The following is a 14636-nucleotide window of genomic DNA, read 5'->3' as shown; positions in this document are numbered from 1 at the left end:
AGGTAGGGTTTTTCCAGTGGAGATAGGGGAGTGTTAATGCCATTATACAAGACATTGATAAGATCTCATTTGGAATACTGTGTACTGTTCTGGTCACCCAAGTTCAAGAAAGATGACTTCAAACTGGAACAGTGGCATAGAAGGATGAACTATAAGGACTATTAGGTTCTCCATTCATCTGTTCATCCTATCTTAGGACAGGAGCTAAAAGAGCTTGGCTTGTTTAGACTAGCAAAATTAAGGTTGAGAGGGGATATGATTGCTCTTTATAAGTTCGTCAGGGCAGCGGGGGGGCACCCCAGAGAGAGAAAAGAATTACTTAAAGGTAAGGAAAATCTTAGCACAAGAACAAATGGGTATAAACTGATCATGAATAAGTTTAAACTGTAAATTAGAAGAAGCTTTCTAACCATTAGAGGAGTGAGGTTCTGGAACAGCTTTCCATGGGAGCGATGGGAGCAAACAACCTAATTAATTCTGAGATGGAGTTTGATACATTTATGAATGGGATGATAGGATGGGGTTGCCTGTGATAGCAGGGGACTAGACTTGATGACCTAGGAGGTCCCTTCCAGACTTATGTTCCTGTAAGCATTTCTAAAGATAATTGCACAAGGAGCAGCCAGCCCTATCTGTCCTTCAGCAGGCTTTAATAGACATTCAGTAAACTTAAATCTCTCTCTCACACACACACACACACATACAGTCTCATATATGCATGATATTATGGGTGTGTAAAATATATATAAAACATACACACTCGTATTCATATCTCATGTGTTTGAATAATCAAAGTGCCTTTGATTTTGTGTAAATGGACCATTTTGTTTATTAAACATATGAACAGCATGGAGATGGACTAAGATCTCTTCAAGAAGACAATGTCTATTTTTTCTATTAATATTTATGTGCATAAATTATGTATTTTAAGATGTTTTGTAGGTGTGCAGAAGAACACTTCAGCGATTTAATAGTATTTATTCTTGTCCTCTCTCTGATTTTCAGCTTTGGAACAACTACTTCCACCTGGCTGTTGCTTTTCTTACACAAGAATCTTTACAACTGGAGAATTTTTCAAGTGCTAAAAGAGCCAAAATACTTAACAAGTAAGTCCTATTCCCAATATAAAATCATGGGTAAGAATTTAAGGGACTGTTAACATAATTTTACTTTGGTTCCTTAGATAAATTCATACAAATTTATATGTAATCATGATGTAATGAAAATGTTGGTTTTAAAACTATGAATCAAATATAGCATATATTCCTACCAGTGAATCAAGGTCTGAAATGGCTTATGCTGCAGTTTGTTCATAGTCAAGACTTTCAGAAGTATGAACATATTCTAAAAGTAGGGGTTTTTTTAAAGCCGCTGCAGGTTTGTGCTTATTCTAGTCTTATTTCACTTGTATTCTTTATTGCCTAATTCCTAAATGCCTTTTACAGTGAAATTTCATAACTACAGTCAGTGTCACTGTGATATCCCTGAAGAATGTTTTGTTGCATAGCTGCAGACTTGTATGGTTTCCTGGTCAAAAGGGATTACATTGCCTACCTCTGGACAGGGAATTTGAACTGTCTGGATTAAGTTCTAAATTTCACAGCAAATAAAACCTGTCAAAAGGAGAAGACACAAAGATTTGGGAACACAGAGGATTTGCCCACTGTATTACTGCCTTCATTTCTTTAAATTCAGGCATAGTGTACCCTTTCTTCACTGAGCAAATAAGCTAGAGACAATAAAAATCAATGTAGTGGTTTTAAACAATGTGTGTGGACTCTTTCAAAATCCAAATATTTTTAATAAATTAGTGCAAAAAATCTGTATTTAAATTTCCAACCAAAACACTGCATTAATGGCACACATGCTAGGAAGTTCAATATTATGGTTCCCTCACCACGTGTGTATCAGCACCCCTGTGCTTATGTAGTCTTTTGTATCACTGTTAGTTTTGCCTGACAGTACAAAAGTGCAGTATGTCTGGGTTATGGTAAGAGGCAGCATAGCTCAGTGTAGTGCTACTCAACCTATGGGGCATTTCTTTAGTTGGTTCATGAAGAACGCCCTTGTGGGTTGGGCCGTCTAGGTGAGGGGAGATAAAATCCCAGCAAAACTCCAGTGAGAGTATCCAGTGAGAGATCTGGGAGGGGGAAGGAAGGAGCAATTTACACCAGATCCCCTATACTTTCTCCTACCTTTCCTCCTGTTCTACCCCAACCCAGCCAAACTAGAGGTCCTCCCTTTCCTAATTCTCTGTCCTCCTGCCCACACAGCACTCAGCTGAAGCAAGGAAGCCTTTGTTGCTAGGAGCTGTAGAGCCATCTTCACAGCCTTTGAAACCAACTCTGCCCAGAGTTGAATGCTTTGCTGTTGAGAGACCCTCCTACCCTACAGTCCCCCTCTCGGCACCAGCTCTCACCCCACAAAATGTCCAAGAAATCATGACATGGCCCAAATCTCAGAGCCCTTTTAGGCTACAACCAGATGGCAACCATAAGTGGTATGGGAGGCAACAGGTAAGATTCATCATTAGGATTAAATGTGATCACATTTTTAACGTTGAATCTTTATTTTAACCAAAGGAAAGATCAGTTACTCCTCCATGGAATCTAAATCATAGAATCATAAAAGTGTAGGACTGGAAGGGTCCTCAGTAGGTCATCTAATCCAGTCCCTTGTACTCAAGATAGGACTACATTGTAACTAGACCATTCCAGACAGGTATTTGTCTAACCTGTTCTTACAAGCCACCAATGACGGAGATTCTACAACCTCCCTAGGCAATTTGTTCCAGAGCTTAACTACTCTGACAGGAAGTTTTTCCTAATGTCCAACCTAAACCTCCCTTGCCGCAATTTAAGCCCATTGCTTCTTGTCCTATCCTCAGAGTTTAAGGAGAACAATTTTTCATCCTCCTCCTTGTACCAATGTTTGATGTCCTTAAAAACTGTTATAATGTCCCCCCTCAGTCTTCTCCTCTCCAGATGAAACAGACCCAGTTTTTTCAATCTGTCTTCATAGGTCATGTTTTCTTGACCTTTAGTCATTTTTGTTGCTCCCCAATTTGTCCACATCTTTCCTGAAATGTGGTGCCCAGAACTGGATACAGTGAAATGAACTGGATACACTATGCCCAGTGAGCTGGATACACTATTCCAATTGAGACCGTATCAGCAAGGAGTAGAGCAGAAGAATTACTTCTTGTGTCTTGCTTACAACACTACTGCTGATATATCCCAGAATGATGTTTGCTTTTTTTTCAACAGTGTTGACTCATATTTAGCTTGTGATCTACTATGCCCCACAGATCCCACAGTACTCCATCCGAGGCAGTCCTTTCCCATTTTGTATGTGTGCAACTGATTGTTCCTTCCTAAGTGGAGTACTTTATATGTCCTTACAGAATTTCATTCTGTTTACCTCAGACCATTTCTCCAATTTATCATCTTGAATTTCAATCCTATCCACCAAAGCATTTGCAACCCCTCCCAGCTTGGTATTGTCTGCAAACTTTATAAGTGTACTCTCTATGCCATTATCTAAACCATTGATGAAAATATTGATCAGAACTAGATGCAGGACCTATCCATGTGGGACCCCACTCAATATGCCTTACCAGCTCAACCAGTTATGAACCCACCTTATAGTAGCTTCATCTAGGCTATATTTCCCTAGTTTATTTATGAGAAGATCATCCAAAACAGTATCAAAAGTCTTACTGAAGTCAAGATATACCACATCTACCACTTTCCCTCCCATCCAGAAGGCTTGTTGCCCTGTCAAAGAAAGCTGTTAGGTTGATTTGACATAATTTGTTGTTGACAAATCCATGTGACTGTTACTTATCACCTTATTATCTTCTAGGGGATTGCAAATTGATTGTTTGATTATTTGCTCCATTTTCTTTCTGTGTACTGAAGTTAAGATGACTTGTCTGTAATTCCCTGGGTTGTCTTTATTCCCCTTTTTAGGGACTGGCACTCTTATTTGCCCTCTTCCAGTCCTCTGGAATCTCTCCCATCTTCCATGAACTTTCTAAGATAATCACCAATGTCTCAGATATCTCCTCAGTCAGCTCCTTGAGTATTTTAGGATGTATTTCATCAGGTCCTGCCAACTTGAAGACATCTAACTTGTCTAAGTAATTTTTTACTTGTTCTTTCCCTATTTTAGCCTCAGATCCTACCCCATTTACACTGACATTCACTATATTAGCTGTCTGATTGCTAATAACCTTTTTGGTGAAAACTGAAGCGAAAAAGGCATTTAGCACTTCTGCCATTTCCACATTTTCTGTTCTTGTCTTGTTACCCTTATATGTCTAGCTAGTTTAATCTCATTTTGTGCCTTGGCCATTCTAATTTTGTCCCTACATGCTTGTCTTGCTTTTTATATTCATCCTTTGTAATTTGACCTAGTTTCTACTTTTTATAGGACACTTATTTGAGTTTCAGAGCATTGAAGATCTCCTGATTAAGCCAGGGTGGTCTCGTCATACTTCTTATCTTTCCTACGCAGTGGAACATTTTGCTCTTATACCCTTAATTATGTCTCTTTGAAAAACTGCCAACTCTCTCGAACTGTTTTTCCCCTTAGACTTGCTTCCCATGGGATCTTATCTACCAGCTCGCTGCTAAAGTCTGCCCTCTTGAAATCCATTGTCTTTATACTGCTCTTTTTCCTCCTACCATTCCTTAGAATCATGAACTGTCATAAGTATAAAGGGAAGGGTAAATGCCTTTAAAATCCCTCCTGGCCAGAGGAAAAATCCTTTCACCTGTAAAGGGTTAAGAAGCTAGGATAACCTCGCTGGCACCTGACCAAAATGACCAATGAGGAGACAAGATACTTTCAAAAGCTGGAAGGAGAAAGAAAAACAAAGGGTCTGTGTCTGTCTGTGTGATGCTTTTGCCAGGGACAGAACAGGAATGGAGTCTTAGAACTTAGTAAGTAATCTAGCTAGATATGCGTTAGATTATGATTTCTTTAAATGGCTGAGAAATTAAGTTGTGCTGAAAGGAATGGATATTACTGTCTGTGTCTTTTTGTAACTTAAGGTTTTGCCTAGAGGGATTCTCTGTGTTTTGAATCTAATTACCCTGTAAGGTATTTACCATCCTGATTTTACAGAGGTGATTCTTTTTTACTTTTTACTTCTTCTATTAAAATCCTTCTTTTCAGAAACTGAATGCTTTTTCATTGTTCTTAAGATCCAAGGGTTTGGGTCTGTGGTCACCTATGCAAATTGGTGAGGATTTTTACCAAACCTTCCCCAGGAAGTGGGGTGCAAGGGTTGGGAGGATTTTGGGGGGAAAGACGTTTCCAAACAACACTTTCCTAATAAAAATAAACCCAGATAAACGTTTGGTGGTGGCAGTGGAAGTCCAAGGGCAAAGGGTAAAATAGTTTGTACCTTGGGGAAGTTTTAACCTAAGCTGGTAAAAGTAAGCTTAGGAGGTTTTCATGCAGGTCCCCACATCTGTACCCTAGAGTTCAGAGTGGGGAAGGAACCTTGGCATGAACACTATCATTTCATGATCACTTTCACCCAAGCTGCCTGCCACCTTGAAATTCTCAACCAGTTCCTCCCTATTTGTCAAAATAAAATCTAGAACAACCTCTCCCCTAGTTAGTTTCTCCATCTTCTGAAATAAAAAGTTGTCTCAATGCATTCCAAGAACTTGTTGGATAATCTGTGTCCTGTTGTATTATTTTCCCAACAAGTGACTGGGTAGTTGAAGTCCGCCATCACCACCAAGACCTATGCTTTGGATAATTTCGTTAATTGTTTAAAAAAGAGCCTCATCAACCTCTTCTTCCTGGTTAGGTGATCCCTGCCATGACATCACCCTTGGTTTTTTATATTTACCGAGAGACTTTCAACAAGTCTTTTCCTGTTTCCATCTCAACTTCAATACAAGTGTATACATCTTTAATACACAAGGCAACACCTACTCCCTTTTTTCTCCTCAGACTGTTCTTCCTGAGCAAGTTGTACCCTTCTACACCAGTATTCCATCCATGTGCATTATCCCACCAAGTCTCTGTGATACCAACTATGTCATAGTTTTTCTTCGCGTGCTTGTTCACGTCCATTCCACATTAGGTGTGCACGCATTGCGTGCACGAGCGTCTAAAACTTTTTCCCTTAGTGGCTCCCATCGGGCCGGGGGAGCCCCCCCGAGTGGCGCCACTGCGCCGTGCATATATACCCCTGCCGCCTGACCCCCTCCAGTTCCTTCTTACCCTCCGTGACGGGGTTGGAACAACCTCTCTCTCTTGTATGAGAGCAGTCCCTTAGCATTTCTCTTATAGATAGCTGTTATTTGTCAGTTAGCATACCTTTGTTGTGGACACTTAAGTGATTAGGTGCCTGGAGGCTTCCAGCACCCACCCCGGGCTGTGGGGCATGCCGCAAGCCCACGGCTTGTGCCACGTGCCGCAAGCCTATGCCAGTTAGTGACCCCCACGGCTCGTGTCTACGTTGCCTGGGGGAAGAACATCAAACTGAGCGGTGTAAGATTTGCAAGGCGTTCAAGCCAAGAACAAAGAAAGAAAGAGACTTTCGTTTAAAGCAGTTGTTGATGGAAGCCACATTGCAGCCACCAAGCCCGGAGCGCCCGACGCCTGCTCCGGCTTCCTCGATGTGTAGTGCCCAAGAGCCGTCGGGAGACCCGGCACCGGCTAAATACCGAAAGCTGTCCACCCCACAGTGCCAGACTAGGCCCTGGCACCGCTCGTCCTCCCCGGTGCGGCCCACGGCACAGCCAAAAGGAAGGTGCGGACGTTCCCCGCATAGGAGGCCGGCGCCTTCCAAAGCCCCGAGCACCGATAAGAGTGGGAAGGCCTCTGTACCGGCGCTGGCAATGGTGGCTCCAGCACCACAAGTCCCGCTGAGCCCAGGCCTAAGTGAGCTCAGTGCGGACAATGGGCTCGAGAACTTAATGGATCAGCCCTCCACGCCTGGCACCTTTGAGGCAGCAAAGGACCTCATTGAGCTGTCGGTGACGAGCCCCCTCCCATACAGGGAGAATCCTCCGGCACCCATGCCACGGATGCTGTCGAGGAGTAAGCCGGCAATGGTGTGCCGTTCGAGGACACCGTCCCGGCACTGCTCCCGGAGTTGGTCCCAGTCGAGCTCCGGCAAGTCTTTGGCCCTTCTGGACTCCTTGGGTCTATCAACAGCGCCAAGGGGCCCTGTCCAGGGTGAGCTACTCGGTGTCACGGTCCCAGTGCCCGCACCGACGCCCGACGGCGCCGGAAGCTACAATATCCAGGCCTCCAGCATCCTCCTTGGGTAAACTGGAGAGACCAGCACCGAGTCTGGTGCCGCCCCAATGTCTCCTGCCCTGGCCCGAGCTGGAGGCCCCTCCCGCGGGAGAAGGAGAGCAGGAGGACCAGCCAGAGGGGGTTGAGCAGCTGCTAACCTCTTCATCATCCCCGGATGAGGCTGTGGCAGGAACAGCGGCGTCCGGCCCTCCACCCATAGACTACAGAGCCCACCCGGAGCTACTGCGTAGGGTCGCCCAGAACTTGGGGCTGCAGGCCAAGGAGACAGTTGAGCAGGAGGACCTCATCGTGGACATTTTGAGCCCTGAAGGTCCATCTAGAATGGCGCTCCCACTCATTAAGACCATCCAATCGAATTATAAGACTATATGGCAGACCCCGGCCTCCAGCGCTCCAACGGCCAATGGTGTGGAGCGCAAGTACTTTGCCCCATCAAAGGGCTACGAATTCTTATTTTGCCACCCAAGTCCGGGCTCCCTGGTGGTCTCGGCGGTGAACGAAAGGGAACGCCATGGTCAACAGGCCCCGGGACCTATAGCCAAGGAGGCAAAACGCCTGGACCTTTTTGGCAGAAAGGTGTACTCGTCGGGGGGCCTTCAGTTGAGGATTGCTAACCAGCAGGCCATCCTCAACAGCCATAATTTTAACTCCTGGGCAGCGGTGCGGAAGTTTAAGGACAGCCTCCCACAAGGTTCCCAACAGGAGTTTACGGCCCTGGTGGACGAGGGCAAGGCAGTGGCTAAGACCTCTCTCCAGGCCTCCCTGGATTCAGCAGACGTGGCTGCCAGAACAATCGTGTCGGAGGTGGTCATGAGGCGCTCGGCATGACTGCAGGAGTGAGGTCTGCCGCCTGAGGTCCAGAGTACACTTCGGGACCTCCCCTTTGAAAGGCCCGGGCTCTTTTCGGACCAGACAGACGCAAGGCTGCATAGCCTTAAGGACTCAAGGGCTACACTTAAGTCACTAGGTATGCACACCCCGGTGATGCAGAGGAAGCCCGTTAAGCCACAGCCTCCCCCTCAGCGTCAGTACCAGCCTCGTCATAGGCATGAGCCTTACCATAGGCGAGGCAGGGAAAACAGGCAACAACAATAATAACAATAATGTGCCGGGCCAGAACCAGGGTCAGCACAAATCCCAGCCAGGCTCGAAGCCAGGCTTTTGAAGGTGCGCTCGAGAACAGCGTACCAGACCAGTCACTGGATCCATCCCCTTGTTTCCTAAACCGCCTGGCCCGTTTCTCCCGTGCATGGTCCAGCATTACATCAGACCGTTGGGTCTTATGCACGGTACGGAACAGGTACTCGCTGCAATTCTCTTCCTTCCCTCCCTCCCACCCCCCTTCCCCGTCCCTCTTCAGGGACCCCTCTCATGAGCATCTCCTAGAGAAGGAGGTTCGCTCGCTGCTACGGGGGGGGGGAGGGGCGGTAGAGGTAGTGCCACGCGGCCTAAGGGGGAAAGGTTTCTACTCCTGGTACTTCCTCATCCCCAAGGCAAAGGGGGCCTTCGTCCCATTTTAGTCCTGCGAAAGCTCAAGTTCCTAGTCAAGGCCCGGTTCTGCATGGTTCTCTCTGGGCACCATCACCCCTTCCCTGGATCCGGGAGGCTGGTACGCTGCCCTTGACATGAAGGACGTGTACTTTCATATCGCCATCCAGCCAGCTCATCGGCAGTTCCTGAGCTTCACCGTGGGCCAAGAGCATTACCAGTTTGCGGTTCTCCCGTTCGGTCTAGCTGTGGCCCCACGGGTGTTCACGAAATGTATGGTGGTGGTGGCGGCCTTCTTACGGAGGCAGAAGTTTTGGGTTTACCCGTACCTTGACGATTGGCTCCTGACTAGTTGATCCGGAGCGGAAGTGCGGGGCCACGTGGAGGTGGCCCTGAGATTGTTCCGCGAGCTGGGGCTCCTTGTCAATGTCTCCAACTCCACTCTCGTGCCCACGCAGAGAGTGGAATTCATAGGGGCGGTCCTGGTCTCGGCGCAGGCCAGGGCAAGCCTTCTAGTATCCCACTTCCGAGCTATCCAGCAAGCAGTGGCCTCACTGCACCAGTTTCCAACGACAACGGCCAGGTGCTGCCTGCGGCTGCTGGGCCACATGGCAGCATGCACGCATGTGGTCAGGCATGCCAGACTGAGACTCAGGACTCTGCAGGCGTGGCTTGCTCAGGTGTACTGCCCAGGCAGGGACCCCCTGGACTTGGTAGTGACAGCCCCAAGGGATGTACTGGATTTCCTGCGGTGGTGGCAGTCCCAGCCTCTGGTTTGCGAAGGCATCCCCTTTGTCGCCCTATAGCCGGACCTGACGCTGGTGACAGACATGTCAGACCACGGATGGGGGGCTCACCTGGGGGACCTTAGGACTCAAGGCTTGTGGTCCGGAGCAGAGCGGTCACTCCATATCAATGTGAAGGAGCTCTGGGCGGTTCATCTAGCCTGCCAGACCTTTCACGCCACTCTGAGTGGTCACAGCGTGACAGTTCTGACAGACAACACTACTGCCATGTTTTATATAAACAAGCAGGGCGGGGCCCGTTCCTCACCGCTGTGTTGCGGGGCTCTCCTCCTCTGGGACTTTTGTATAGTCCACGCCATTCTCCTCGAGGCGTTCTATCTCCCAGGGGTGCAAAACGAGCGGGTGGACTACCTCAGCAGGTTGTATCACATGCACGAGTGGACGCTTAGAGCGGATGTTGTGCTTTCGCTCTTCCACAGGTGGGGGTTTCCCCAGGTAGACCTGTTTGCCACCAGGGACAATGCCCAGTGTCCGCGGTTCTGCTCAATCCAGGGCCACAGCCCAGGCTCAGTCGCAGACGCGTTTGTGATCCCGTGGGGAGGTGGCTTGGTGTATGCGTTTCCCCCGCTCCCTTTAGTACACAAGGTCCTGCTCAAGGTACGCAGGGACAGGGCGGTGGTGGTCCTCAACGCCCTGGCGTTGGCCCCACCAGTACTGGTACACAACGCTCCTAGAACTGTCAGTGGAGGCCCCAGTAGTCTTGCCCCTATACCGGGACCTCATCACGCACGACGGTGGGCGGCTTCTCCACCCTGACCTGCAATCACTACACCTGATGGCGTGGAAGCTCTGTGGCTAAACGCCTTGGAGAGCCAGTGCTCCCTTCCTGTGCAGCAGATTCTGCTTGGCAGTAGGAAACCCTTTACCAGGGCTACCTATATGGCCAAGTGGCAAAGGTTCTCCTGTTGGTGTGAGCCCCGACAGGTGCAGCTGTGCCAAGCCTGGGTGCAAGCCATTCTTGAGTACCTCCTGCGCCTCAAGCAGCAGCGGCTGGCCCCGTCCTCACTTAGAGTGCACCTGGCAGTCATTTCCGCCTTCCATCTGGGGTTTTCGGCGGGTTCGGTGTTTTCCCATGACGGTTCCTTAAAGGAAGTGGAGAGGATGTTTCCGTACTCACGCCCCCCAGTCCCTTCTTGGAACCTTAACTTGGTCCTCTCTAAATTCATGGGACCCCTGTTTGAGCCCCTCGCCACCTGCTCCCTCCTCCACCTTTCCTGGAAGGTGGCATTTCTGGTGCCCATTACCTTGGCCAGAAGGGTGTCTGAGCTGAGGGCTCTCACCTCTGAGCCACCGTATACAGTGTTTCACAAGGATAAGGTGCAGCTCCGACAGCACCCCAAGTTCCTCCCTAAGGTGGTCTCGCAATTCCATTTGAGCCAGGACATTTGTCCGCCCGTGTTTTTTCCAAAACCCCATACGGACCCGAGTCACCGCAGGCTACACACCGTGGATGTCCGTCGAGCGCTGGCGTTCTATTTGGAGCGCACCAAACCCTTTCGTAAATCTGTGCAGCTGTTCGTGGCCGTAGCCGAGAGGATGAAAGGCCTCCCCGTGTCGGCTCAGCGGATCTCGTCTTGGATAACAAGCTGCATCCGGGTGTGCTATGAGCTCGCAGGTGTTCCGGCCCCGGCAGTCACGGCCCACTTGACCAGGGCGCAAGCAACTTCCACAGCTTTCCTGGCACAGACCAGCCACCTGGTCCTCGGTGCACACCTTCACGACCCACTACTCAGTCAACCAGCAGGCCAGAGAGGATGCGGCGGTTGGCAGAGCGGTCCTCCAGTCAGTTGTTCCATGACTCCTACCCTCCTCCAGAGGTAAGCTTGTGATTCATCTAATGTGGAATGGATGTGAACAAGCACTCGAAGAAGAAAAAATGGTTCCTTACCTTCTTGTAACTGTTGTGCTTCGAGATGTGTTGTTCACGTCCATTCCACCACCCACCCTCCTACCCGTCTGTCAGAGTCGCAGGCAAGAAGGAACCGGAGGGAGTCAGGTGGCAGGGGTATATATGCATGGCGCAGTGGCGCCACTTGGGGGGCCCTGCCAGCCCGACAGGAGCCGCTAAGGGGAAAAAGTTTCCGACGCTCGTGCACACGATGCACGCACACCTAATGTGGAATGGACATGAACAACACATCTTGAAGAACAACAGTTACGAGAAGTAACCGTTTTTTGTGATTATTCACTTGTATTTCTAGTTCTTTCTGTTTATTCCCCATACTTCTTCCATTTGTATACAGACATCTAAGATACCTATTTGATTTCCCCTCTATGTTCCCTGTTGTCTCTCCTTTGTCCCTGCTGTAATTGCCCATGATCTCCCTGATTTCCGACCCATCACCCAGGTCTCCATGTTTTTGATTTACCTATGGGCTTTTGTTTCCTGCCCTCATAGAACCTAGTTTAAAGTTTGTCTCAGCAGGTTAGCCAATCTGTATCCAAAGATACTTTTCCCCTTCCTCGGTAGGTGGACCCTATCTACACTCAGCAGTCCTTTTTTCCTGAACAAGATCCTGTGGTCAAGGAAGGCAAAATCTTCCTCACAACAAAATTTGCGCAGCCATCCATTCACTTCCAGGACGCATCTCTCTCTGCCTGGGCCCTTACCCTTGATATTGCTGTTCAAGCTCTAATTCACCCCACCATGATGTTTGAGACATTTGCTTTGGAACCTTTGCTTTATTTGACCATTAAAACATTATTTGTAATCACTGTGTGTATACAGACATCTAAGATACTGATTTGATTTCCCCTCTATGTTCCCTGTTGTCTCTCCTCTGTCCCTGCGATAGCTGTGCAGGAAGAAGCCTTGTCGCGTAAACCTGGCCTTATAGTGACAGCCATCTCCTGAATGTTGTAAAATCATTTCCTCTCTATAGGATCTCTGCCAAGACCACAAGTTAGCATTATTTGAGCACATTGCCTAAAGACTGAAAGCTGCATATGTGGTAGATGTTTGAGGCCATTTTCAGAAGGCAAATCCTTTGGGTCATAATACAGTAAAGCCCTCCTAAATGAGGTCTGTTTTCTTAATCTGTCATATTATACAGCCTTGGACTGGGGCATGAAAACTGTGTGGCCACTGCAAGAATGTAGCTGTAGCAATTAGGTATCTAAATAATTATGTCCAACCACCTACCAGTCAGAGGCACATAAAATCCCCGCCAATCCCTCTCTCCACCCAAAAACTCTCAAAACCCAAAGAGTTCACAAACCACTCAAAGAACACAATGAGATCAGCTTTAGCTGCATAGGCAAGCATATCACAACAGAGAGATGCTGTAACTTCCTGGAGTGTGGTGTCTCATACCACCAGCACCATTTCAGCATTATTTATTCCAAGTATGATAATTATGCTTAGATAACCATGCCTCAAGACTTGCCTTACTGCAGTCTGAAAAAATCTGGATAGTTTGCGTTTTTTATATAGGTTGAGGTTTTCAAAGGTTCCTAAGGGATTTGGATACCCAATTTGCAGTAAAATCAATGGAAATCAATCCCCATGTGATAGCTTTGAAATCTGAGCCATTGTGTGTGTATAATTATGTATACACACATACACTACAGAGAAAGAATATATGATGGGATGGTATTTCATAGACACGAGTTTGGGATGCTGATATTACTTATGAGAGGTGGAGTCACAGTTGAGTTACATAGATGACCCACAAACTCATTTAATAAAACCTTCATACCACACTATTGTGTATTCTCTATGTGCCACATAAATTACAGCTATTTTACTGTAGTAAACTCAGAGAGTTTTCATTTGTTTTTATTGGGACTGTTTGTCATATCTCTGTGTTAGAAAAGCAAGGTTATTAACCTGGAGTCCAACTGTACAGGGCTATAAAAACCTCCAAAATGTACCTGAGAGTTTTATTTAAAAACTTGTATACATCCTTAAAATCCATAATCCCATACCCTTCCAGAGCTAGATGGGAGTATTGGACCCCACTGAGGAGGCTGGGTACCTTCCTGTGTCTTGCCCCACAGGGCTGTAAGATAAGAGACTTCAAATCATGACATTTTTATATATAGAAAGGTAATTACTTGCGTAGGACTGAATATTACACATCCCAAGCCTCAGGCAAGGGTAACTTTAAGAGGAGGAAATGCTTCTCTGACAGGCTGAGGATTTTGTATTTTTATTTTTGTTTTTTACTTTTAATATATGTGTCTGAAGCTGTTTGGGAGAGTGGGGATTGAATGTTAGAATAAGTCCCAGGCAGCTAGATTAGCAGGTAGATAATGTGGTCATAGACATCTAGTAAATTATGTTTGAAATTGCATGGGTATGTGAGAATTACAGACCTTTCCAAGTTGTTGTATGGATATCACCTCCACAGTATATATTTGTCCCTCTGTGTCTTTATTTATTTATTTAAATTGTGAATGTGTGTGTGTATATAATGTGTGTGTGTGTATATATATGTCTGTTTGTGTAATATAAGGTACATATGCATCATGTATGTAGAGGTAATACTGGCATGATAAATTGTGTATGTATATAATGTTTCATACATACACAAAATTAACTCTGTGTGTGTGTATATAGACATGCATATCTCCTGTATACAGCCATGAAACAGTAGGAGATTCAAGGAGTAAAGATCAGGGAGAATTTGGGAGGTGGCCGGACTGGAAATGCCTTATATTTTAATCTCGGAGCAAGAGATTGTGAATGAGATTATTCACACACCCATATAAGGTGAGAACCTTATAAGGGTTTCTTTTTCCACCAACGTGCATAAAACTGTGCCATGATCTGCACTATGGAGGAAATGTAAGAGATCAACAGACTTTCACCATATTCTTCATGTCTGATAATAAAAGTAAATAGACCAGGTCTTGGACAAGACTAGTTATTAAAATTTGCTGATTTGCTGTGATAATGGTTTTACGAATTATAATTTTAATAGAATTAGATTTGTATAGGCAGTAAAACGAAAAAGGAAATTGCTCAGCAACCAATAAAGTCATGGGTCTTGAAGCGTAAGATTTTATTTACTTGTGTAACAAATATCACTCCTACTCAGCTGGGATTTT

At 46.5% G+C, this 14636-nt stretch overlaps 1 protein-coding gene across 3 annotated transcripts in view; it reads left to right on the top strand.

Annotated features, from left to right (window-relative positions):
* The window catches only part of DOCK1 (dedicator of cytokinesis 1), a 545102-nt gene that overhangs the window by 403164 nt on the left and 127302 nt on the right, over nucleotides 1-14636 (top strand). For all 3 annotated transcript variants that reach the window (XM_037903703.2, XM_043551994.1, XM_027819633.3), the window contains one exon: nucleotides 1006-1106. In XM_037903703.2, coding sequence (XP_037759631.1) covers nucleotides 1006-1106 — 101 coding nt within the window. The remainder of the gene's footprint in view (nucleotides 1-1005; nucleotides 1107-14636) is intronic.

The sequence above is a fragment of the Chelonia mydas genome, chromosome 7, assembly GCF_015237465.2.
Source record: "Chelonia mydas isolate rCheMyd1 chromosome 7, rCheMyd1.pri.v2, whole genome shotgun sequence".
Lineage (NCBI taxonomy): Eukaryota > Metazoa > Chordata > Testudines > Cheloniidae > Chelonia > Chelonia mydas.
This window is presented reverse-complemented; position numbering and strand designations above follow the sequence as displayed.